We start from the raw sequence: 27,704 nt of genomic DNA on the forward strand, positions 1-27,704 counted from the left end.
AAAACAAAACAAAAAACAAACCATAAAATATCAGAGCTGGGGTGCAGCTCAGTGGTAGAGCATTTGCCGAACACATAAGAGGCACTGGGTTCCATCCTCAGTACTGCATACAAATAAGTAAATAAAATAAAGATGTTGTGTCCATCTATAACTAAAAAATAAATAAAAATCTTTAAAAAACAGCAATACAACAAAATAAAGCAACTCTTTGTAATTAGTCCTACAGAGGGAAAACAAATTCTAGCTCTGTCTATAAGAAATTAAATATGATCTACCCTTTACCGCCATATTTGATCATCCTAGTTAATCCCATTCTTTGTTCATGGTCCTTCTGCCTAATTCTCCACAAAGTCTTTTTCTTACCAACTTCCAACCTGCCCTCATCAAAACTAAAAATATTCCTTTTATATATGAATATCATTCCTTTTCTGGACCCCAGATTTTCCCTTTAGACTGGTTAAAAATTAGTAAAACTTCAGTTTTTTTTTTAATAAAGCAAGATTCTGCTCCTAGTGAGATTCTAAACAAAACTTTACTTTTTAAAAAATCATCTTGCTCCTACCTAGAAAACTGAGTTTCTTTTAATTTTTTTTTTTTGTCCTGGAAACAAAGAATGGTTTTAATCTCCTAAAGAAGACAGAAAGGTTTTTTTTGGCTAGTTTATTAGCAACCTTTAACAATTAAGCTATAGACATTTAACAAGTTATACACAGACCTCAGTCTCAGAAATCATGTCCTCTGAAACATTCAATATGAAGATGAGTCACCCCAGACCTTCACATAAAGTTTATATTATTGTTATGACAATAATTGTTTCTAATTGTCTCTGGCTCTTTTTTAAACCTCAAAACTATGCACAGAGAAAAAAGCCATAAAAATGAGACATGGGTAGCTTATTTGTACTTAATGTTGCTCCAAATTAGTATGGGAATTTTATCTTCTTCCTCTGGGTTTATTCAAGGGGAGGATCGTATTCTAGTGCAGATTTCTGAACCAAGAAATTTTAAAGAATGTTTAAGATCAGAGGATTTTTGAGTCCATGAGTTATTACATTAATGGGGGAAATAAAAGTGGGGTAATACAATCAAAATGTTGGACTCCTGCATCTTTCCCTCCCGTTTTCTGAGTATTTGTTTCTCTTTTGGGCTCTGACTCTATGGTCCATAAAGATAATGATTTGAAATTCCAAGTAGTTATTGAGGATACCACATAAGAAACTGAGGAAATCAAGTAACCATATTATCTTGATTTTATAGAGCAGGATTTCGTGCACAGAGGGTCTGATAAAAAGCTGAGTATTCATACGTTTTTGGCAGTTTAAATCATGTATTGAATTTTTGTTAAAATGAAGGCACACATACACATAAATTACAGAGGGTTCCAGGGGAATAAGCAAAATGTTCTGATTTCTAGTTCTGCTACTTTTATTTTTCAACATTTAGCAAACGCCAGTTTGGCTTAGTTCTGGCTTGGTCCCAAACTTTAGAACATAGAATTCAAATGAGCACAGAATTGTCTCAGAGACATGGATAAGTCATCTTCATACCCATTAAATTTTGGCCTAAAGATCTATCAGAATACTTCCCAAACATTAGATGATAAAAATCACAACCTTCTTCAGGAATTATGGACTGTATTCTGGTTTCAGAAGAGAACTCTTTGGAGCTATATCCACTTACTGTCTACTTGAAGAAAACAACCTATTGTTCTGTCTATACAGATGAATAATTTGACTAATTTCCCCCCCCTGACTTGGCAGAATCTTTTATTGAACTGATTGAAATGACCAGATGTTTTGGCAGCTTTTATAGACATAATCTAAGAGACTCAATAATCGACTTAAGTAAACGTATCAGGATGTGGACTGGCAACGGAATTGGGGATTCTCTGTTCTGTGATGACTTAGAATTCCATTTAAAAAGGCAGGCTGCTTGCGTAATTGAAATGCATGGAGATTGGCACCATTTCATTAATTTACTTTAGTGGTTTACAGCCTATTTAGATATGTGCATCCCTATAACTTTTGAAAGTAATGCAGGAAAACCCACAACATTAGAGGTCTATAAAAATTGTCCTTGAGGCTATCTGCTCAGAGTGAAGTAAATTATTTCTCTGCATAAAAATATCCGCAGACCAAAAAAAAAAAAAAATAGAAGCAGCAAGAGTTCATTTGTCTCAGATTATCCCCAAAAGGCTATGTTAGCATTTTCTTTAGTTTTGGAGTAGTTCATATGAAAGTATTTAATACCAGAAATTTCTATATTTTTTGTTTTTTTTTCTATTTTGCTTTGAGTACATTTGCTGTGCTCTAATTTCCATTGATGATAAAAAAATATTCCTGATAAGTAGCTCACAGAGGTCAACTTTCTCTTAAAAGCTCATGTTTGTAAGAAATATTTCAAATTGTGAAGTATTTCTTGGAAAAGGACCATAGTCTGCATAGCCCAGGACAGAATAATGCTATAATTGTGAAACTTTTGTCTGGACAGTTTGCTCAGCTTTCTTTCTTTTATTCCTCCTGTAGGATTAAGACTGTCTCTTGAATTTATCTAAATAACATTTTAAAATGTTTCTTTTAAAATGTTATTTAGATAAATTTCCCTTTTTTCCTCTCTTCATTCAAAAGAGAAAGAAAGAAAGAAAGAAAGAAAGAAAAAGCAAAGCAAACAAACAACATAAAGCTATATAGGCTGGCAGCAGGTACACATGCATAGGCACACAGAGAGAAACACACATATAAACACAGGCAAACATGCAACATACAAGTGCACACACACACACTCTGCACTTAGACTTAAATAGGTGATTAGCACCTGTGTCCAGGAGTTTGTACAAACTTCCTCTTTCTTAAAGACCTGGAGCAGAGACCATTGCATTCCCTGATTGGCATACTGCACCCAATGTTCTTGGTAAATATTGTTCTGTATTAACATAGTAACAATCATGCCAGCAGATTTCTTTAATCATCCAAAGCTCTCTGAGAGTGTTGCTTCCCTTTCATGTGTTTAGAAGGCTGACTGGCTCCACAAGTCTTTCCCTGAGTTGGCAGACACAGGAGCCTTCTTGTCTTTGATAACAACCGATGCTAAGGACCCACTGATTCCATGTTTGCTCTGAAATTCTGCCTCATGGGTTGCTAACTTGCCCTGCATTGGAGAAGACTACAGGGAATCTTAGTCAAGAACTGCTTGAGGCCGAGGAGAGAATAGAAATATTTTATGAGATGATTTGGATGAGATGTCACCCGTGGATGTAGGATTATGGCATTTTTATTTCCCTCCAGCAGATTAAAAAATATGAGAACCATAAATGACCCAGTCTCTGTAAAGTGCTGGTCAGACTGATTGACACCTACAGATGTGCAGAGTCTATGCCTGTAGGACCAGATGTTATGTGGCACTTAAGGACCTTAGGTGGCTAGGGCCACTTTCTTTAGTTAACCATAGTCCTGCCTTCCTAGCCCTGCTCTCCCATTCTTAATCTTGGCTGGTTCCTGGGTTCTGAATATTGAGAAAATCCAGCCCAAATACATGGAACAGCAGAGGCTGGGGCTGCTACTTTTTAAAGTGCAGTTTTTGTTTTGTGATGGTTTTTGATAGCAAATAGCTCATTTTATTGAAAATACAAAGATGATGGGGAGAGAATTTTTTAGCAAGGAGTAAAGAGAGTTGGCTCTCCTTACTCACAAGTTATGATTAGGGACCAGGGGAAATTACTCAGTGATTGGGTAGGGAAAACATAAAGTTTGCCTGACTCCCAAAGTTCATTTCTCTTACCCCCAGACAGCCAGGAACTTATTCCATCACATGTTTCACACTGCTGCTTCTCTCTTTTTGAGGCATTATTAATTAAGGGATATGAGATGGAAGGGAAACAAGTCAAAACCAGTGATTCTCCAGTATTTCCACACTATTATGATAAAGTTCAGACAGCTTTAATTCTATATTCCCGGCTACATCAGTTGGGATAATTGAGGTGCAAAAAATATTGGCAGAAATATAGCTGTTTGATGTCAGCATAGCACAATTAAAAAAGAGAAATAATGCTCAAATTTTAATCTGTACAGCAAGCTTCTCAAAATTTGGCAACATCTGGATGATTTACTGAATTTCCCCAACTTTATATAAACATTCAGTGCTTTGTAGACACAGCCATTATCTTTTTTTTTTTTTTCAATTTAAACTGGCTTTTGAGAAAGGATAGAAGGTGCTAGTCACTCCCAAGACCATTTGTCAAGTGGATTGCATTTGTGCTCTCTCTTAAAAAGATGCCTTCCAGTGTATGAGAGCAGTTTTTGTAAATTAATATCATCATTAAAAATAAGCTGGCCTCCTTGTACACCTCCTTTAACTTGTTATTCGAGGCTGCTGTGCCCGGCTGCAGACAGCAAGCAGTTTTGGCATGGCCCTGGGGCCCAGGGGAATATTAACTTACAAGCCTTTCCCTATTTTGCTTTTACATGTCTGAAACTATTTCAAAACTTGGTGGCTGAAATATAAGTTACTAAGTACACTTGATGAGAATGTAAGAAATGCTTTTCTCCCCTTCTTTCCTCTTTGGAGAAAAGATGGTTGGGAAAAGAATTACTGTACTTAAAAGACTTATGTCCTGGCTACTTCTGAGTATTCACATCAACACATATCTCAAGATTTTAAAAGGATGGTAAAACTAAGAGTCAAGTTCTAGGTTTATATCATATATGCAATTTAAAAGTCACCCTAGGATTTTTTAAAATCAGTTTGCTTTGGAGATATAGTGGAATAAAATTGACCAAATTATACTGTTATATTGTATGCATGTATGAATACATAACAATGAATCTCACTGATGTAATTATAATACATCAGTAAAAACCATTTTTAATTAAATTTCAAGAGTTCTAGAAAAGTAAAGCTATTGGGTGTGAGGTGGGAAAGAACTATTCTTTGGTTTTTAGTTGTTAAAGCCTTTAGCTCTAACACTGCAAAGGTATTGGCTATGTTCCTGTCTCACTACTGGGGTTTGTCCTCAGGAATCAGGTACTAGACTGAAGGGGGTGGGAGGGCTGATGACTTGCAGTCTTCTGGGAGTCCTGAAATTTTCTCCTCTCCATGCCTGCCTAAATGTAGCTAAAGGCAGACCAGTGCTTTCCTCTCTCTGTGTGTTCCAGGAACACAGGGGCAGACACTGCCTGGGTACAGTCACAGGAGGCTGGGAAGTGTCTGTGGGTCTCCAGCTGCTGGAAAGGGTTTGGGCCCCTTCAGCAGATGTTTGCTGTTCCAGCCACTTCATTAATGTTGGAAACAAAACCCTGGGCTATTCTGACCGCAGTTCTACTTTGTGATTGACAGTTGGGGTGTGCTTCCTCCCACAGAAGTGCTTTGCAGTCTGAGAGTGCAGAGAGGGAGAAAAAAGAGGGAAACGGGAGCAAAAAGGGAATTGGGCTAGATGCCATTGCGAAAAACCCAAAATTATCAAGGAAAGAGAAGGAGACACTCATTTAAAGAGAAGGACAAATTTAGTACAACTAATTAAGATTTGATGTCCCTTCAAACACATTATATAATTTAGTTTTCCCAGTTGTCATGCATTCATTTATTCATGACACATTTACTGAGAACGGACCATGTGCCAAGTGCTAGGTGGGTATATTGGTGATACAAGAGGAATAGTGTTGCATGGGGCTGTTGCCCCACCAGGAGTTCATTATCCAATGGGTGAAATAACCATGCAAAAGACAATACAGCTTTGGGGAGTAGGGGAAATCTTTATCATGATGGTAACACTTGAGATGAATCTCCAACTAGTTTGGGGGCAGAAGAGGCAGAATATGGGATGCAAAGGACAGTCCAGTGAAAGGAAACAATTTTTTATAAAGATCAACCTGTGTAGTATTACGATTATCATTTTAAAATTGAAAAAACAAAGAAACAAACAAACACAAAACAAAACCATCCTGAGTTTCAGCTTATATTATGAAGTAGGGAGAGCTGGAAGTTCCAGACTCCAAAATCTGGAATCTCTTCTCTAGTGACTCAAGGGAACTTTTGCCTACTGACCCCGTCTGAAATTTCTTGCCTCTATAGTGGAAAATAGAAAAGATGGAAAATCCAAGGAGCTGGTTGAAATGTTTTACTTCTTTAGTGCGTGTGGCTGAGTGACAAAGCTAAGGGATGCGGAAAGCTGAGGAGAGGTCGGTCTGAGAGCGGAGCCTGGTCCGAAGGCGATTTCCACCTGGCAGGACCGGTGGTCTTGGGCGCTGACCCCTGCTCTAGAGCTGCTAAAGCCTTCTGCACTGCAGCGCCACCATCAGGGGCACCCGCGGCAACTCCAGACCCGGTTTGGAGCGAGGGGAGGAGAAGAGGCAGAAGAGAAGGGAAGAAAGCAAGAAATAAAATGAAACAAGAGTGGTCTATAGAAGGAGGAAGAGAAAGTTGAAAAGAGAAGCGAGAAATTGGACAGAGAGAAGGCCAAAAGTGCGGGAAATAACAGGGGAACCGGAGAACTGGGAGCCGGAAAAGGAAGAGAGCTAGTGGCAGTGCAAGAAATGGGAAGAGCAGGAGAGAAGAAGTTGAGGGAAAAGATGATAGAGCAAACACAGGGCGAGGAAGACTGATCCACAGCGCTCCCTTCCGTAAGCACACTCAGGGGCCTTCAAACCCTAAATGCATAAAGCTCAGCCCTTCGCAAAGAATCAAGTAGCGGTGCTTTTGCCCAGGTGCTGGGCCCTGAGAGCTCCGAGCGCAGCTCGCGGTCGCGTCTCTGGGTAGGGTCGCTCCGACTCCATGCGCTCTCAGACCTTGCCAAACATTGTATATTTGCAGTTGCCTACAGCCGTACCCTTTTCTAAGGGCAAATCAAACCCACCATCCAGAAATTCCCTCCGAGAGAGCGCTGCGCCCTTAGGATCCGGCCCTGGCTCACTGCGCAACGGGTTCCAGCTTCACCTGCCACCAGGACAACACTTTGGCAGTGTTGCGGGACTGCCGGGCCGGGGCTGAGTAGGGAGCCGTCCCTAGTCTTGAGCCCTGAGAGCCCACAGGCCGAAGGGTCCAACAGCAAAAGAAGGGGGCGCGCATGGGCCCAATGAGGCGATCCCAGGGCTTGGAGTTTGGAGTTGCGCCGCCGCTGTGACACCTGGCGGCAGTGCTCATGGGCCCTCAAGCTGACTCTGCTTAATGAAGGAGAATAATAAAAAACAATTTTAAATAGGAGGGGGAGGCACCTACAAACACTTGGGGAATGAAGTTCCTCAAATACGGATTGCCAGCCATGTCTAATGCGAGAGTAGGTCTTGATCTATTAATATTTATTTTCTCTAAGTGCCTAATTATCAGTCCTTCAGACACGTTCCTTTCCCTGAGTCTAACCACCCTCTCAGATACGCGCGTTCACTTGCTTCCGCGACTACGCGGGTTCCAGGGCAAGCAGCTCCGCAGAGCGCCAACTCAGACTCGCGCTCACTTTCAGGTTACAAGCGGCGAGGAAATCTCATCGGCCGGCCGTGGCTATAATTCTCTGTCCCTATCGTGCTTTTTCTTTCCAGCCGTGCGCATACCAAATTCCGAGATAAAACCGTGGAAACTATTGTGCCCCCGGGGGTTCCGTCAACAGCGGTGCGCGGGGCAGGTTACAGGAGACGTCCCGGGAGGCGGAGGCTCAGCTGGGGTCCCTAACTCAAGGATTATGATTGAAAACAAAAGTTTTAAACAGATATTCATTGGGGGCAGACTCGGAGATTAGAAGCCCAGAAGGAAGAAGGCAAATTACTCAATAAACAAATATTTTTGAGGCTACCGGGACCCTATCGTGTCGCGAGGGACCCGGGAATGAAAGCTGCGAAGACAGCAGGTTTTGACGCTAGAAGCCCGAATTGTGCTGATGGCTTGAAAGTCCGCCAGTACACTGGAATTGCGCTGTGCTCTTCTTTTCCAGCTAGGAAAAACGTTTCACAAACAGAATTTAAACATAAAAAAAAAAAAGGAATGAGCGCTTTTGTTATTTTTTTTCCAGTTTATTACTGGGTTAACGGACTGAGCTATGGTCATTTATGGTTTGTGATCGTGGTGGAGCAGTCAAGTTTACAACCATGTCACAAACTCCCCGTGCTACGAGACCACGAGCTCGTTGGGGCTTTGGGGCTGCAAGAGGAGGGAAGGGAAGCCGTGGACTTGAAGAAACGGTCCACGCAGGGAAGGAGAAAGGCACAGTGGTCCATGGCGGGAGCCTGCGCGGTGGCCTGTATACCCTTGGTGAGGACTCTCTTTCTAACAAGAGACCTGGATTGGGAGCCAGGCCTGCGGGTGCAGGATTGGTTCCTAAGTGCGCTCGGTGTTCGCCGCCTGGAAAAGCAACCGGTGGAGGTCTTGGCCTTGGGATGGGTGGTGCGCACTGCCAGCAAAAACGCGCACACACAAGCGCGCGCACCCCCATACACACACCTGGAGCTTGTCCCGGGGTGGGGGGCGGGGAGGAGAGCCAAAGCGAGTGTCTTAAAATAGAGAGCCGGGCAGAGGAGCGCTAGACACCAAGAGGCGGGAGGACGCGACGAGAGCGGCTGGGCACTAGGCGCTCAGGTCAGCGCTCCGGTAGCACGGGCGGGCACGGGAGGGCAGGGGCGGGGGTGTGGGCCACCACCGCCCCTAGGCTCGCACTCCGCACCTGGCCCTGCAGGAAGTGCGCGCTGATTGACAGCTGCATTGTCCCAAAAAGGCTCGCCAAAGATGCTGATCTGCGGGTGGGTGTAGACGCGCAGCAGGCGCGCCCGTGCCCGCTCCCCTCCGCGCGCCTCCCGAGCAGCGCCGCCTCTCTGGCTGCGGAGGAGCGGGGCTGAGGCCCCCGCCCGCGCGCCAGCCCCCGCGTACCGAGACGGCCGGGCACTCGCAACCGCACTCAAGTCGGCGGGCGCTGGTCCCGGCTCACCATGCACTGCCACGCCGAACTGAGGGTGAGCTCGCCCGGCCAGCTCAAAGCAGCCAGGCGGCGCTACAAGACTTTCATGATCGACGAGATTCTCTCCAAAGAGACCTGCGACTACTTTGAGAAACTTTCCCTCTACTCCGTGTGCCCGTCTCTGGTGGTGCGACCCAAGCCCCTGCATTCCTGTACGGGTAAGACGCTCCTCTAGTGAATAAGTGGAGTTCGGTAGCTTTCGCACCAGTATGGGTCGCTTCTGATTTCCCACGCGAGAGCGAGAGGAAGAGGCTCAGGGATTTTTGTTTGTTTTTTCTGCGCTCCTACAAGGAGACTAGATTCTCCAGCGGTGGGCATTGCAAAGGCGTTTGCAACCTGACCCGGAAGGGCCAGGCAAGGTGTTCATCGCACCATTGGAAATTAAGTAAAGGCAGGATTGCCAAGGTGCGGGACGCTCCTGCAGAGCCAGGACTTCTGTTCGAAGTATGCTTCCTCCTTCCCCGCTGCTCTGTGGCTCTGAGTTGGAAAGTTCAAACCCTTGACCTGATTGAGCGCCTAAGTCATTGTTTCAGGAAGTGGGATTGTGGGTTTCATCTTGAGCTTGGTGGCCTTACTTTTTACTTTGAGTTAGCTTGTCCAATCTCTACTGTCTCCGTTGGGAATTTTTAGAATTAAATCAATGTCCTGAGGGTCACAACAAAACCTGAATTCTCTGCATTTCACTTAAAATCATCTCCCTCCGGGGAAAGTAGTTTTGAAGCATTTTGCATTTGTGGCATAAGCTGAGGGGATCAATTCTGTTGGTCCAAGTGACTAAAACCAATCATAATAACAATAGAAACATTCTTCCAATCTGCTTTTCTCTTTCCACCAGAGCTAAGACCAGTAAGAAAGAAAAAAAAGAACTTAATAAATATATTGAAAAAAAGTTACAGGTTTGTATAGAGAATAAATACAAAGTTATTTTAAAATCTTTGAGTGCTTTATGAGAAGTTCCAAATTTTAAAGTGCTTTGACATTATTAGGATTTAGGCTATGGAAACATGAGTGTAGGAAAAAAGTTGAAGCAATTTATATCAAAGAAGTTATTGACTCTGCTTTCCATTAAAGGCAAACATTTAGTACTTTCAAATCAAAATAGCTTTTGAAGCTTGTTTGTTGTATGGTTGACTTGAAATAAATTAATTAAATTGTGCTTGCATTTAAAAAGCGAAGTGATGAGTCAACAGCAGTTTTGAGAGAATATTTTGAAATATTCAGGCTGAAATCTGTTAGCACATAATGCTTGGAATCCCATATTTTCTCTTAAGTCTACGGATAGTCCCTATAAGACAATCAGTAAATCTATAATAAATATATATAAGTAAAGCTTTTTAAAATCAAGTTGTTCCTACATGCATTTAGTTATAAAATGAATATTATATTCAGTTACACTGAAAGTACAATTTGTCTGCAAGGTAGGATGGGCCTGATATTCCACAATAAACCTTGTAATACCAAATTTTACAAACTAAGAAATATTTGAAATAAGATAAAAATAAGGAATTTTAGTAATAAGATAGATATCCTTGATGTTATTTTTACATGTGTTGAGCCTTTAATGAATATTTTGCACATATATTGATTTAAGAAATAGGCTAAATTTTGTTTTCAGAACAACCATTTGCTACAATAGCTCAAATCCTTTGAAGAAAAAGAGAGGTTTCATTTCAATCCCAAGTCTCGGTGCAACCAATGCAGTCATTGTATATTAGAGATGTTTCTAGGGCAAAATATAACTTCTCCAAAGCACCTAGGCATGGCTTAGTACCAGCATAATTTTTAATGACTTTGCATTAATTTGAAGGCTTTTCCTGGAGTATAGGAGTCAAAGATTTGGATCATAGAAGAAAATATGCCAGTAAAAGAGCAATAAATAGGCTCAGAAAATAGTCATCCAGCCCGTGAAAGCTGAGTAAGTTTTATGATTTATTGAGCCTTGTGTGGGAAATGAAACAGGAAAATATAATGATTCATATGCAGTTCTGTGAGTGTTAAAAGTGAACTGACATATATCTCAAGCTAAATTTTTGCTCAGTTTTGTGCTTCTAGAAGTTCATTCATGGTTTGTGGCAGAAGGTGGATGTTGGCAATGATTTTCTTGCCCTGTTTTTCCAGTGCTTCCTTTCTTTAGATTGATCCTTTCAAAACGTTTCTTGATTTTGTTCTAGTTGAGACTTAAAATATAGAAACTAGGATTTGCGAGTGGAATTAAACTCATAAAAACTGGCTATAATAGTCCATACTTTCAGATCATAAGCTTTCAGTGGGTTTACGATTACAGTTAAAGCCTTACATGTATTAGATCATGGGAATCCCATTAGTGACTTCTCAGGCGTTTTGCAAATTCCATACTTTCAAAGCATTTTTGTTGGCTTTTTAACAGTTAAATTCTGGATCAAAAAATCTTAGGTTGAATGAATGTAATCTTTTTTAATGAACTAAAACTAATGACAACAAGTTGCTGACATCTTTAATCATACTAAATTTTTGGTGGGTAGAAATAATGTTTAGCACTTTTGGTAGAATTGATACACAAAAGGTTCAAATCAAAGGCCTAAATTGGAATTAAAGTTACTGAAATAGATTTGTTTTTTTTTTCCTGACTTCAAGTTTAAGTAACTGCAACATAAGTGAATGTTTGTTTAAAATGTCCTCAAAACTCAAAAAGTTACCATTATGTATAATAAGAACACATGGTTGGGATGGAAAGAAAGCTACAACATTTAGAAAACCTCTACGTAATTAAGCAGTCCTTGTTGTTTAGATTTAGTAATCCAAATGTCAATTTATAATACTGAATTTCCTCAGGCAGAAGAGCATGAATTCAAGTAAACAGGGAAATGGAAATATTTTTCATTAGGCAGATAATCACTGACCATAATTTATTATTAAGCACTCTAACTTTGATGGAATCTTCAAAAAGCCATTGTTTAAACATCCTTATTATAAAGGCAGTAATATTAGTCCTAGAAAGCTATCTTTCAAATTCTTTTAAGTTTCCCTGATTCACTCCTAAATTGCTTTAATAGGGGTTGAGAAAGAGAATTATTTCCTTCTAAGACAAACTAAAGGGAAGTTTATCATTAAATTTAAAATAAAATGTAAATAACTAATCCTGAAAAAAGCCTCCATTTTTAAAAAGCATTTGTTATTGAGGGCATTGGTGAGGTGTGGAATATGTTTAGAATTAATTTAGTGTATGACATGTTGGTCTTATTTTTAAATCTGATGACAGTAATCCCCGTTTGGAATAGAAATATACTGCCATTTAGAAATCAGTAATCATCTCTCACGAACATTAGAATGGTGACAGTGATTGAAAGGGCTCTCAAATGAGGTGTAGTCTATGATAACATCAATGCTATTTAACTTTAGGGTGCACTCTTGCCTTTTTCTGGTTGTGATTAATATTTCTTTGTAGAAACTTTGGTTGAGTGAAGCTGGATTCCTAGGCTCGGGAAGACTGCAGGTATTGGCATGGTCATTTTTGAAGATCCTGCCTTGAAGTTTAATCTTTAGAAATTAGGCAGAGTTTCTACATTTGAACAATGTTTAGGAGAAATTGGTACACTTGCTTCACAAAAACAAGGATGTAATAGTTTATCCTAAGGGTTTTCATATGAAGATATGATAAACAGACCTGTGATGCTAATCAGCTTATAAATTATTGTAGTTATTGATACTTAGAGCCTACATTTGCACAAGCATGTTTAGGGGGGGAGGTGAGTGTAGATTTGTACTTTTTATAACTTGTGACTTTTACTTAATTTACAAAAATTTGTAGTCTAATTTCTTTCCCCTTCTCTGGCAGATTGGTTCTGTTGAATCTCTCTGCAACATTCAGCAGTTTTTCCTATGGGCTGACTGTGGACTTCAGAGGTGGAAGAGGTCATAGAGGCCAATCTCCTCAAGTAGAAGTTTTTTTTTTTTTTTTTTCCCAAAGTGCCAGGGTCACACTAGTGCTTCAACATAATCTTAGTCCACTTTTCCATACCGTGGTCCTTGTCAGCATTCTCAGAAATCAGTAAGACTTTTCCATATTGGTTACACACCGGGGATAAACTCTTGAGTCATACCCAGGGGAACAGTCAACCAGCCAATTAAAAGAGGCATTTGGGGAAGGGTGATTATCTTAGGAGGTGGTGTTGAGAACATTTTATCCTTTGGTGGACCCACGAGAAACATGTTCTTTAGGGTGTTTGTTGAGTGAGTTTTTGTCACAAAGATTGTATGTCATCCCAGTGAAAAATTAAAGGAGGTGTGGACGTGCAAAATGACTTTGTTGGGAGTTAACAAACCAGCTACTGCTTCCTGAAGTCAGCTCCAGTGATTCCCCAAATCTCAGCTCAGTTTTTGGTCTTTTAGTTGGGGACCAAAACTGGTAGGATCTTGGGAACTTGAGAGTTGAGCACTGGAATGCTAATGGAGACATGTAAACGGGGTCTGGGAAAATGATCATTATCAACTCACATTTGTATTTCTGCCAGAGGCAAATAGGCTTTTATTAGCAATTACTCAGAACTGCCTCTCCATTTCCCATTCTAAGGGTAAATAAATTGAGGGACCCACAGGGGTCAGAATATATTTGGAGCTGAGTAGTTATCTCATTACCTGTTAAGTTTTGTAACTCCTCTGTTAAACTGAGATGCTGAGGAGCTCTTGGGAGTCAGTTTTAACTCACAAATAGTTCATCAGCAGTGGCTCTGATTTTTTTCATAGCAAATGGAAAAATGATCAGAAATTTTGTTCTCAAGTTGAAATGTCTCTCCAAATGTCTACCATCTTCAGTATCATTTAATTTAATAATTCAATCAACACAAACATATTTTCTTGGTATATTATATTTGCATTGTCATCGAGTCCATTATTTTTCAGCGTTTTCTAGGTCTTTAAATCTAGCAGTTGGGGTGTTTTACAAGCCCTATCGAACTACTTGGAGGGCCATTGCAAGCCCTCCTTTGTTTTTCTTTAGAGTATGATGAGCAGTTTGAAATTGGGATAGGGGAACATTTTGACAATCTAACACTTTTGCTTTCCATGTGGAGTTTTTCTCTTTGAACTCTACCTACAGAGCGTTATCAGTAGCAAAGTTGCCAAATTAGCCTCATTAAATATAACTCAGATGAAACTGAGTAAGTATAAACTCTTTTACGAGACTGATTTCTTATGGATATGCCAGTTGTACATCTGGATGGAAGACTGAGTTTGTGATGCAAGTGTGGACAGTGTGAAGTTGCTAGTTTTAGCATCTCCTGGAATCAAAGTGAAAAGGTTTTCAAACTTAACATTTACCAGGCATCTTTATGAGAAGCAATACGGACTACATAAGGTTGTTTAAACTATAAGGAGAGATTCAAAGTCAGGGAAAAGAAACAGGGAAAAAGAGAGAGGGTTTCTTTGAAATTCTTGAGGCTGCTCAGATTCAGCTTTGTAGCACATTGTCCCCTAGAGTGGCTGTACAGGCAAAATGAAGGTAGCTTCTGAAATTCTTCTGTCTAGTCACAGATAATAAATGACTAATGAGAATTCTTCATAGACACACACTGACGCCCCTTAAGGGAGATTCCTGGAGCCTGAGCACTGCCCAGCATTTAGCATTCACTGTGGAGGACTAAATAAATGTTAAACCAAAAACATTTTGAGGTGTTATTTGCACTTTGTTTGGAGTCCAGGCAGGAGGAGGAACAGAGATGAAAAGCCATGTAGGTCAAATGGTCGCAGGCTCCCTCATGTGTATTAGGCTTGTGGGTGTTTTTTTATGGGTGTTGCTGAGTTCGTCTTGCCAAACTTGCCATTTGTTCTGCCCCAAAGGGAATTTTGTGGGTCCCATGGCTAAGTCCATTGACCGACTCTTGGCTGGAATGTATTTAGAGGGCTGCAAGAATTAGGATGGAATGCATAGAGTTAAGCCTCTTTGCCTTGTCTTTGGGGGATACATTTTGACACTCTAGTCTTGTTGAGTTGGTGTTGCTGGTGTGATTCTGCAGGTGGACTCATAGCTGAATTAGCCAGCCGCTTTCTCACATGAATTTGAGAAGGCTCGGGTGCTCACAGAATGGTCAAAAACCATTTGAATGCAGAGGCATGATTCTCCTGGAAGCAGCACCTAGAAAGAGAAAGAGAAAAATTGAGAGAATCTTAGTGAAGATTCCCACATGTGGAGAAGTCCATTGGGCTGCTTCATCAGTGTCCCTGTTTTAGCTGCCTGAATGGTGGTTTCCCCTCTACAATACAGAGCAGAATTAGGATCAGCATTCGGGTTTATTAATAACGGGGGCTCAGACCAGGACCTTGTGCAAACTTGGTGGCATTAATAAAATAAGTATTCTTCAGGAAGAGAGGTAGTGTTTGATTTTTTTTTTAAACAGAAAAACCTTTGTAAACCGTCAGGATTTAATTTATTTTTATTGCAGTTTAATAAAGAAAAAAAAAGTCTTGTTAAAATGCTCTAAATAAAAACACAGTTAATTTTCCATTACAGTGTCTAATTACTCACTATCGTCAGGGCATTTTTATGTAGCAATTTAGCTTCTTGAAAGTGGAAACTTGGCATGCATGTAAGGAAGAAAGCTGTGCACCTAGATAGATTCACAAGATGGTCTAATTATATTTGGGCTGGAGTTGAGTCTTGCATATGACTTTCTGAAGAAGAGAGGAGGAGAGAGAGTCTCTGTCCATAGTGACTAAGGAAAGTCTCTGGTTTCTGTAGTGTCAGTTGAAATTGAACACGGAGCAGGATAATTCTGAACTTTAGATGATGTACAAGTACATCTGAAAGGGGCCTCTGCCAGTCGCCAGTGGAAGCTGACGTCAGGACTACTTGATCAGCCCGGAGCACAGCTACTATGCTTCCTGACTGCACTGGCTTCTGTCGCCAAGAAGAGCACTTGCTCCAAGGAAAGGTCAGGATGCGGCAGAAAGAGGCCAGTCTAGAAGGCTCTCCACCGCAAACTAAATATGTTGTGAGTCCAAGCAGACGCTAATGGGATTCTTTTTTTATCTTGTTTCTCCAGCTTATCTACCTGTCCATAGGAACATGTTTTTCTGGATATGGGGGAGTGTTCAGTACTTTCAGAGTGTGCCTCTGTGGTGAACTTTTGATTACTAGTTTAAAAATCCCCAACTTAGGTCTTTGATAATTGATACAATCATCCACTTTTTTTATTCAGGGATTAGTGGTGACATGGGGTGAATGGAGTGGCCTTGGACCTGGTCGAATTTTATAAAGGTCTGGATGTATTTCCTAGGATGGTCACTGCCAACTTCCTCTTTCTGGGAGTTCCCTTTACTCTGTGACTTCACTGTTTCCTAGACTCAGGATAAGGAAGGATCATTTTGTAAAAAAGGTCACATCAAAGCATAACTTTGATGTTTAGTTTAGATGATACCTTGGGTTGTCAACTTTGTGCATTTCTCTCCTGGGAACTTACAAATAGCAGAATACTGATAATATGTCTTTTTATCTATGGGAAATATCTTGGGCAAGGAGAGTTCTGAACTCCTCTTTGCAAGTCCTACAGTATTTATCCAAAGGGAGTCACAAACATGGGAATGCTAGAAATACTTTATATTTCAAACCTTCTTATTCATATGTATAACAATAATAGTGATACTATTTTTATTAATGCATGTTAATTACACAGAATAGTGGGTTTCCTTGTGGCATATTTATACATGCATATACCATATTTTGATAATTTTTACCCCCTTGTTACTCACCCTTACCCTCCCCTTTCTACTCCCCATGACTCCCCATGATCTCCTTCCTCTTCATAGACTTTTTTTTTGATTGCTTAACATTAATAGGCACTGGACTAGGGGTGTGTGTGCGTGTGTGTGTGTGTGTGTGTGTGTGTGTGTGTGTGTTTTGATAAGCTTCAAAACATCCTTAAGAGGTAAATATTATTTCCACTTCACTAATGGAAAAACTAAGAAGTTAAGTAACCTTACCAAAGGCACAGAATATGTAGAGATCTCCATAAGGGGATCAATAAGCAAGAAACAAGAAGGTAAGTGGAAAGATGGGCAAAAGCTGCAATCAGGCAGTTCACAGAAATGAAGCTCAAGACAGCCAAAGAAATGGAAGGATGTTTAGCCTCACTATGGTCAGGAAAACCTGAATTAAAGTGAGAAACTATTTCACACTCATCAGGCAAAAATTAAAGTATTCAGGATTCTCAGTTATGACAAGGATGTGGAATGACATTCTCAAATGCTGGTGGAGGGAGGGTTATTTGGTATCATTTCTTTAAAGAGAAATTTGGCAACAATGAATAAAGCTGTAGAAGAACTTATCACAGCTCTGCATTTCCACTTTTGTGACTGTGCCTTTAGAAATCATTGTAGGTATGCAAAAGGATACATGTATAGAATGTTCATTTCTGTGTTGTTTAGGTCAAAACAATGTAGCTGCTGTTTCAGGGAATAAAATAAATTGTGCTCTGTGTGTGTGTGTGTGTGTGTGTGTGTGTGTTGTGTGTGTGGGTGCGCGTGTATGCAGTAAGCCTCTATAAAGTGATTATAAACAGGAATACCAGATCCACTTGTGTTAATGTGGATAAATTTTGGAGATAATGCTGGCAAAAATAAGTTGTAAATATATATATATATATATATATATATATATATATATATATATATATATATAAATCTGTTACCATTTATATAATGGTTGAAAGCCTGTAAACTGATATTAGGTTAGGGAGGCAGGGCATAGGATTGGGGAGAGCTACCTACAGGTTTTAATTTTTCTAATAATTAGTTAATAAGAATAAAATGATCTAATGCAAGTATGGCTAAGCATTATGATATGACAAAACTTGATCATGGGCACACAGATGTTCATGATATTATTCTTTGTTCTTTTCTATTTTTCATAACATAAACATTGAAAAGTGATAGGCTGAGAGATCACACAGACCCATGAAACTATTAATCTTGAAGAATTTTTGATGACTTTCTTAAATAGCCTTTCTGTCCCGAAGCATAAGCTTTTAAATATAAAGCCTATTGTATATTGATTCACAGACCCCTCTGTGAATGCTTTTTAATTAGTCACATGTACAGCTTACATTAAAACAACCTCTGTGGCTTCAGTAATTGGCATTTGGATCTTAATTAACCTTCCCTGGCTGGTTTGGGATAATATTTATCACTAAGATAACTGCTGTTTCCCACATAATGCTTTGGCATTTGAATAACCGGTCTCTGAGTGGGGCACTTTCTCTTGAAGGAAGTATCCGTGAAGTGTCGCACCCATATACATCAATAATCATGCAAAAGAGAATTGTTAGGATTTTTCTCTTTTAATGATGTTTTAAACCATAATATACTGCCTTTCATTGTGTCTTATTTTTATAAGTGTTTGCTGATATGGTGATATTTTACCCTTATTGTTAGATCAATGATCCATTGGTACTAACAATTTAATTTACAAAAATTGTCTAAGGATGGCTGTGATAATCTAATATTAAAATGTAGCTTCTTCATAGGGAGAAGAATGTTGACATTGATATGTAATCTATCCAAGTTCTCTTTATAGTCTGTAATCATGATTTGATTTAAAAACTTTGTTCGATGTGCGGTGTCAGGGATTGTTGGAAGGGATGAGCTGTTACCATGGTGATCCACAAAGAGATATCTGTTACCGGTAATAAATGGTCATCTTGTTGTTTGGAGAGCTAATCTAGACCACATTTTTCCATAATGACAACTGTAGTGGCAGATGCTTTATTCAGCCTATCTTAACAACCTAGACATTTTAATTTTCTCTGCAAAATAGTCCCAATTTAGAAATATTGCTTTTAGAGACTTTGGCCTTTGGGGAATGTGTCCTCCTGTGTCTCTCCCCCCCCTCCCACTACCCCCCAGGCAAAGTCCTTTTTAGTGTGGAAGAAACAGTTGTTACAGCTGAGTTTGCTAAACCATTTCTCCTCCTTAGACTACTCCTGTTTGCCCAAATAAATACTTAAGCAAGGAAACAAATGAATCAAAGCACTCCAGGACCCTCATCTTACCCAGGCCTGTAGCCCAGGTCTCTGCACTTTCTTTGGTGCTTGACTATACAACCCTGGTCATCAGGAATGAATGACCACATCTAGAAGATGTGGCCAACTGAAAAGATGATGTATCTGTCAGCCTTGTTGCCACGGTTTAGACTTTTGTTGGTTGTGGGAGAAGGTCTTTCTGCATTCTATCTTGTCCGTGTAGTTGTCCAAGATGATTGGGATCAGTTAAATAGATTGAAACTTTTGCTTATGGCTTGCTCCATCAAATTTCTGAATTTCTCCAGTGAAACCTTATTTCTTATAAAATTTAAGAATAAAATGGACTAAATAAAATGGACTTATAAAATGGACTAATCAGGTTGGGTGCTTGAATGGAGGAAACATTATAAAGAAATACCATAGTTCCCCCTTATCCACAGTTTTGCTTTCTGTGGTTTCAGTTACCCAAGGTCAACCAAGATCTGAAAATAGAAGATTCAAGAAACAAGCAGCTCATAGTTTTAAATTGGACACCATTCTGAGCAATGCGATGAAATCTCATGGTGTCCTGCTCCATCCAGCTAAGGACACGAATCATCCTTTTGTGCAGCATATCTGCATTGTATGTACTACTCATACAATGATGACTTTGTCATGTCTCAAGTGATCCAGGATCACCCAAAGCAGATGATAGACAATAGTAGTCTAATGCTACATCACAATACCTTTTTCACCTTATTTTATCTCATCATTTAGGCACCCTATTATATCATCACAGGGAAAAGAAAGGTGAGTACAGCATAATAAGATATTTTGAATGTAAGAGAGAAACCACGTGCACATAACTTTTATTACAGTATGTTGTTATAATTGGTTTTATTTTATCATTAGTTATTATTGTTAATCATTTGCTCTGCATAATTTAATAAAGTTTTATTCATTTATTTGCAGGACTGGGGATTGATCCCAAGGCCTCACACATGCTAGGCAAGTGTTCTACCATTGAGCTACATTCCAAACCTACAAATTAAACTTTTTGATTGGAATGTATGTTTGGGGCAAAAAAGGAGTATCTATAGGATTTGGAACTATATTCAATTTTAGGCATGCACTAAGAGTCTTGTAACACATTCCCCATGCATGAGAGGGACTGTTGTATTGCAAAGAGCTTCTTTGCAACCATATATGTGTAAGAAAAACTTTTTCCTGCAAAGTATGAAAGTTTGCTTACTGGCCACACATCTGATAGGTTCAGTTTTGAATCATTTTTTTTTTTTCGGTTACTTGGAGAAAGACCAATGGAGATTTAGGATATTTAGTGTAGATTTTAAGCAAGTTTCACTAAGGGAGAGAGAGGAAGGCATTTTAATATGGTTCTAATCTAAGTCCCTTCTTTTGACGGGCTAAAAAAATTTTGCTAAAATATTTGGCCTATTACCCTAGAGGAGATTTTAAGAGGGTGTTGTTAATTTTGTTATCCCTGGATATCATGGTAACTCATTAATGCTCTTAGCACATTAGACAGTTGTGTATATTGGAATCACGTTTTCAATAGTCAGTTTGGAGCACAGCATAAAAGGAAAATCCTATCAGGGTCCTAGTTTTTTGTTTATCCACTGGGAGATTAGGCCTTTGGTGGTTAGATAAATTAGCTGTCTAAACAGAACACGGTTTTACTGTTTAGGACCTTGCAAAATAGAAATAATAATAATAATAACCACCACCACCACCACCACCATTGCCAAGTGCAAGTACTTTTATGCATAAGTGCATTTCAACTAAATGGAGATCATATACAAAATAGTTATGATTACCACTGCCTTTTAGGTGAGAGAAGTGAAACTCAGGGAAGTCAAGAAATGGCAACAAGGTTACCTGAGTAAGTTGCAGAGTTTAGCTTAGAACTCATGCCTCATTCAATATAAAGTTCCATACTGTCTATGATAACACAAACGGATGTTAATTGGAATTTACATGTGTTCTTTTATATTGACATATGTATGTGTGTGTGTGTGTGTGTGTGTGTGTGTGTATAAAGTATGTGTTAGCAAGTTCCAATTTTTATGCCATATTTATAGTCATTTGATTTGTGCCAGTCATCTTTCATTTCCTGTGATGATTTGGGTTTCTGAAAGATTCCAGAAAAGTTTTAAGAGGTAGCATGATTTTTAGAGGAAATGAGGTAGATGGGAGGCGGTAGACCTGTTGCCATCTAGTTGTGTGACTCTCGTCTCATTGCCTCTGGATGTCAGTGTCCTCGTCTATGTGACATTTGCTAAAGCTCTTTTGGTCACTGTGCTTCTGTGAGCTGTGAGTCATTGAGTAAAGCTTTGTTTTTTAAGGGAGTCAAGGGTGGAATTCTCATCCCTTTGTTATTATGAACTGGAGAGAAAATGCTTAACAACTAAAAACCAACCAAATAAATGCCTTGGGAGTTAAAGACTTGGAATATTTATCATGGAATACTCATTATTAAGTTTAGTGAAAAAAAAAGGTCTAGCCATTTGTTTGGCATCATTTAAATATAAGACTAATATTTTTACATCTGGTCAGGTTGGGATGGATTCTGGGAATCTCTATTTTGTTTTCATTTTTGATTGACACATAATGGTATTAATTTATGAGGTACAGTGTGGTAATTCAATATACTATGCAGTGTCTAGTGATCAGATCACAAAGTAGCACTTCTTATGCATTATCCTTTCTGTCTTGAGCCTTTGAACTCCCCTCTTCTAATTCTTTATAAAGTAAAATATATAATTTACAAAAATTGTCTAAGGATGGCTGCGATTAAATACCAAATAGTCTAATATTAAAATGTAGTCGTCCACGGTGCCGTCAAACACTGGAACTTCTATCTAAATGTATTTTGATATCTATTATCCAATTTTCCTATTCCCCCCTTCCCTTTCTTAACATCTTCGAAATCAACTTTTTTAGTTGCCACATGCAAGTGAGAACATACAGTGTTTGTCTCTCCACATCTGACATATTTCACTTAGCATAATATCCTCCAGTTTCACATATTGTATCGTACATGACAAGATTTCTTTCTTTCTTTCTTTTTTAATACAGGGAATTTCTATTTTTAAAAACTTTCCTCTGTGATGACAATGAAAAGTCAAGTTTGGGAACCACTGTAGAGGAGGTAATAGCTTAATGATGAGATGAATTGTAGTTTATGTCCCTTGAATCAAATGCGTGGAATCAGTTAGTGGAAGGATCCTGGTAGACAGGTTTTGGTCAGATGGTTCTGGGTTTGTCTGTTTTTTATTGTCTTTGTGACCTTACATAAATCACTTAACCTCTCTGACACTCAATTTCCTCATCTGTACAATGAAGATAATAATAACTACATAATAAGGCTAGTTGTGTAAGTTAAATGAGATAATGTATACAAAGCTCTTAGCATAGTTCCTGGCAACAAAGTGCTTAGTAATTGATAGCTTCTATTAAAAGAATTATAATAATAACATCATCTTAGTTGACTGAAGCATAGCCCTTTAGGGAAAAATTACGGCCATTGGTGAAATTAAACTCAAGCAAAATTAAAAATCTTTAAAAGGAACCTCCCCACACACTCTAGGGCACTCTTCTGGACTATGTCATTGCGCCAGCTGCCTTTTAAGGAAGCCTGGGTGGTCTGGGATGTGTTTGAGTTCAAGTCTTCCTGAATTGCTATGCTTCATTCCTCCCACCTTTCTGTTTTACAATGTGAATTTGGAATTTTGTAAATTCATAATTGAGTGGCACAAACAGATCAACATTATGGCATCACAAAACACGCTTTGTTGCTTTATTTATTTATTATTTTTTTACAAGAGTTGCTCAAGATTAATTGCCCTTGGGAAATGTTGCATCATGAAACTGTAAGGTTCTCAAGAGCTGTCTTAGAAAAGTGGTCGAACTTCTCAACAAGAAGTCTGATTTCTTTTCCAATTTGAAGAGTAGAGTTAAAGGTAGTCTTTTCTTTAGAGGAGAATCAGAGTACTCATATTCTCTTATCTCAGAGCATTGAGAGAGAGGGAGAGAGAAATAACTCTACTGCGACTTCCTTTTCTAATTAGATGGTGTGGGAAAAAGTAGATGTTTGAGGATTAATTGCTTTCCTGGTATGTTGTTGGCTCTGTGATCAGAGTGTGTTCTAGATGAAGTCCCTATTTTACAGCTTTTGAATTGCCATCAGGATTAGTGTGTGGTGCCATTCTAAGTGGTAATGATGAGTGACTGCTACGTGGAAGCACTGCCTGAATAGGGGTTCTGCATGGATACTTCTGGAGTTGTGTTTCTGGGCTGATCACTAGTATCTAATGAGGTCTTGTGTCTGCTGATGAAAAACTGGAATCGGTGAAGGATGAGAAAATTCTCTGGTGTAGCTTTTACCTTTTGTGGCATAAAGGGAGCCCTGCTGAGCAGGGTAGTACTATTATAAATGGTTGGACCATTTATAATTCCTATAAGCCATCTCCAGTGACCTCATCTAGGTTCAGGGGTGAGTGGGGCAAGTGGAAGGAAGCAGGTGGGATAAGACACGTGGGTGTGTCATGGCTATGGCAGAGTAGCATTCATCTGTGAAGAGTAAAACTGACTAACTCAGGGTCCTCAGACTATAGGGTCAGAATTTTCTGACTTGATGAAATAGTAATCAGTTGAAGATACAGGTCTTTGGCCATTTTGGGGGGAGTATTCTGTTAAACCTATGAATTCAGAAAAATCAAAGTACATGTGTTTGTCTTCCCCTAGGAGAATAGGCAGGAATGGGGTGGGGGTTGGGTGGAGAAGGAATGTTGGCTGATGGAGAGTGAAGAGTCAGGAATAAGGAAACAAGTTGATCTACAGGACTGTGGATCCTTAGATGCTTGCTCAGCATTTGTTTTCCCCAGGAGAAAAACAAATTGAAAAATGAGAGAATGGCTGGGTGTGGTGACATACATATGTGATCCCAGTGAATTGGGAGACTGAGACAGGAGGATCACAAGATAGTTGCCAGCCTGAACAATTCAGTAAGACCCTGTCTCAAAAATAAAAAAATAAAAAGGTCTGGAGATGTAGCTCAAAGGTGTAACACCCCTAGGTTCAATTTCCAGGACTGAAAAAAAGAAAAAGAGATATTGCATTTAGAAATGGCCCTAGGAGTACGTGCTGTTTTTCAGAGGCGTTCCTCATAACCAACAGCGGTCAATGACTTCTGATTGGGCAACAGCCTGCCGAGCCACACATGTAGTCTTATTATCATATATATTAATGATACATTAAAGAGTGTCATCATCCTGGGTCACAAAAGATCATTATGATTGGGTTATAATACAATCATGGTATTCATACAGTCCACACAGGACTTAATGAATGTGCACTTAATGTGGAGAGGTAGTGTGCAAGCAGAGTTCAGAGAGGAAATCCTGTCAAAAATCCTTTCTTCGTGGGATGGGGTACAGCTCAGTGTTAGAATCCTTGCCTAGTATTTACAAGGCCCTGAGTTTGATCCCAAGCACCTAGAACAAAATAAAACAACAAAACTGTATCTAAACCAAACAAAACCCCCCTCTTCTTGGGTCCTTCCTTGACTCATTCTGGGATGTTTCCATGCCTCATTTTCTACTATTGATAAAATAAGACCCACATCCATAATTTCTGGGGAGGAATGGATGATTAAGGAGTATAAATTTATTGCTTAAAAAATAAAATATAATGAACATACAGAGACTTAGTGGGACAGCAGCTGAGTGGTCTTTGGGAATTGTGTTTATTACTGTGTTTTGTACACAACTGGACAAAGAGGCTAGCTAAATCTGGCCCATTATTTTTCTACTGCTGCAAGCTAAGCATGGTTTCTACATTTTTAAATAGTTACAAAGTGATCTAAAGACTGTTTTGTGACCTGTGAAAATTATATGAAATTTAAATTCACTTGTATTCATACATAAAATTTTATTGAAACACAGCTGTGTGCACTGGTTCTTGTATTGCCTTAATGGCATTATAATATGGCATTCTTGCTATAATGGCAGAGGTTATTGGTTATGACAGTGACAGTATGGCCTGTAAAGGCTAAAATATTTACTTTCCGGCCTTAGCAGGAAAAATTTGCCAACCCTTGAACTAGACTATTGGAAGCAAGGCTCCTCAGTTGTGAAATAACACAACATATGATGTCATTCCAGGCCACAAAAATACCTCCTTTGATCCATCACAGACCAGAATTCTGCTGTCATCCTCTGATGTGTGAAAGGACCAAAAGTGGGAGTTTGGTGGGGAATTTTGCAAGGACTCTCTTAAACTGAGGTCAGGCTTTTGCTCTATGGATAAATTTCCAAGACTTTCTAGAAATAACTTTAAGTTCTTTTTTGCACCTGGTGAGTGAGGTGTATCAAAAATATTTACAATAAGGTGGTTGGGATTCAGCCACAATACAATGGTTAGAATACAAAGAAGTGGTTTGGGGACTTTTTCTTTGCTGTTGCACTCCACACTGGTTTTTGCAGAAGGAATCTGAGGATGACCTAGTTGAAGAGGTTGGGAATATTAACATTACTAACATTTTTTTTTTTCATTTGAGGTTTGGGTGGCAGTTAATATGCTTCTTAATTGACTTTAACTTGTTGCCCATCCCTAGAAATAAGAGTAATAAAAATAAAAGTTACACAATCGCACCACCACAGCCCTGCCCAGAAAGAGTTTGCATGGATGGATAAAGGACTTCATTGATATCATCCATTCTACTGTGGAAATGCCATCTCTCTGTGCCCACAGATTTTCAACTTACCTATGGTTGGGAGATACCAGATTTGAAGAAGGATGAAGCATGATTCTCCAGGTGCCTCAGTTCCTTTCTTATTTACATTTAGGCACTTGGGTCAGGATGAAGCCTTTGAGCCAGTGAAGTTCACAGGGGAGTGGGCAATGCAAGATTAATCTGATTTGCCTACAACTTCCTATGCATTGTTGGGTTTACCCAGCCAATAGGCGGAGAATTTTAAGGTTTTTGTTTGCACCACTAAAATGGAGTTGGAGAGGGGTTTGCACAAATGGAAATTGGATCAATTGCAGAGAAAGAAAGTATTGATGTTGGTCAGTAAAATTCTGCTTCAAAGAGAAGTATACATGGTGCATGGTACTAAAGATTTTCTTACTCTAAATCTAAGATGAAGTTTCCAAAATAGTGATAATAACAATAACCAGCACATATCACAGAAATACTTTTATAATATTTACTCTACGTCAGGCCATATTATGAATGCCATATGTGACTTAGCTTACTTAATTTTTATGACAATCATAGAGAGATATGATAATTCTTCTCACTAGATAAAGAAGGAAACAGATGCAGGGCTTAGGGGTGGACATCTCCTTGGGAAGGATAGTATGGAAGAGGAGACAGAGCTAACTTTCTGAGTTATATAGAGATAGCTATATTGAGGTTAATTCCAAATTTCTACAGTGTTAATATAGAAAAAAATCATACTAGAATATATGGGTGGAGGGGCAGAAGAAAAAAATCTAAACCTTGTCATACATAGGGAACTCTGTTGTCTAATTTGGATCTTGGTCTCCTGAAGAATTTATTTTAAAAAGTACAGTTCTAGGTAAAGAGTAGATCCCTAGCAATATTTTTAAAAAGTGATCCTGATTTTCTTTAATTTTTACTGATTTGATTTTTCTTACCTAGTTTTTTTTTTTTTAATTTCTAGGCTATATCAAACTATCCCTAGAATGATTAAGACATCTTTGTTTTTTTCTGGAGCTGTAAAATTCTCATAAGTCTGAGTGAATTTATTAGTGTCCAGATTTGCAAAATGAGTTCATGACAGGGACATAGTTCAAAGTCTTACCCATTGTACTTCACTGTCTGAAGCACTTTCCAGGATGGATATGACTAGGTAAATTTTATCACATTGTTAATATGTTTTAAAATGAAACATTGAGGCTGAGGGTGTGGCTCAGTGGTAGAGGGCATGCTTAGCATGTACAATGCCTTGGATTCAATCCACAGCACCAAAAAAAAATTAATATTGAATAGGTAAAAGTATTGGAAAAATACAAGTAGTCTATAAAGAGTACCAATACAGTGAACACTTAAGCACCCACTGCCTAGTTTAGGATAAAGAACATTTCTTCTGAGGTTGCTCAAGTGCCCATGCCTGTCACTATCCCAGTTATAGGTCTCAGTGTCTCAGTTCTGCATTCAGACTGTTTTTGTCTGTAGTTTCATCATGTTTGTATCCCAAAATCATGTATTACTTGTTTTTTAATTTATCGGTGTAATCGTACTGTAGGTGTTGGTTGTGACTTTCTCTGTCACACAGTTTCGCATTTCCAAGGTTCCTGTTTGCTTCATGTGCGGCTGCAGCTCACTCATTTTCTTTGCTGCATGGTGTACAATATGTAAGCCCACAGCACTCTATTGACTCATTCTGGATGGATTTAGGGATTGTTCAGTTTTTGCTGTTACGAATATTGCTGCTTTGAACATTTTTGCTAATTTTTTTTTCTCAATCAATGATGTAGAAGACTCAGATGAAATAGCTTTTCCTACAATTTAATTAAAATTGTAATATCTATTCTTTGCACAAATAGGTATAGTTTTTATTTTGGGACATGGGTTTAGTTTTAATGCTTTTATTTGTTAGTTTTTTTTCCCCAAAAAATTGAACTGTGATTTGTTTATTTTATTTTTTGAGAGTCATTCAACGCATTTATGGTCAAAATCATTGGAACATAAGTCTTTACAATTTAACAATGAAGGTTTAAAAATATTTTAGCAAAATAAATGCATTCAAATATATT

The 27,704-nt window shown here is 39.0% G+C and overlaps 1 protein-coding gene across 1 annotated transcript in view; it reads left to right on the forward strand.

Moving 5' to 3' along the window:
- The first annotated feature begins 8,564 nt into the window (after positions 1-8,564).
- Positions 8,565-27,704, forward strand: part of Barx2 (BARX homeobox 2) — a 70,244-nt gene continuing 51,104 nt past the window's right edge. Inside the window, exon 1 of the mRNA XM_005330737.5 lies at positions 8,565-9,089. Coding sequence (XP_005330794.1) covers positions 8,903-9,089 — 187 coding nt within the window. The 5' untranslated portion in view covers positions 8,565-8,902. The remainder of the gene's footprint in view (positions 9,090-27,704) is intronic.

The sequence above is a fragment of the Ictidomys tridecemlineatus genome, chromosome 4 (genome assembly GCF_052094955.1).
Source record: "Ictidomys tridecemlineatus isolate mIctTri1 chromosome 4, mIctTri1.hap1, whole genome shotgun sequence".
Classification (NCBI taxonomy): Eukaryota; Metazoa; Chordata; class Mammalia; order Rodentia; family Sciuridae; genus Ictidomys; species Ictidomys tridecemlineatus.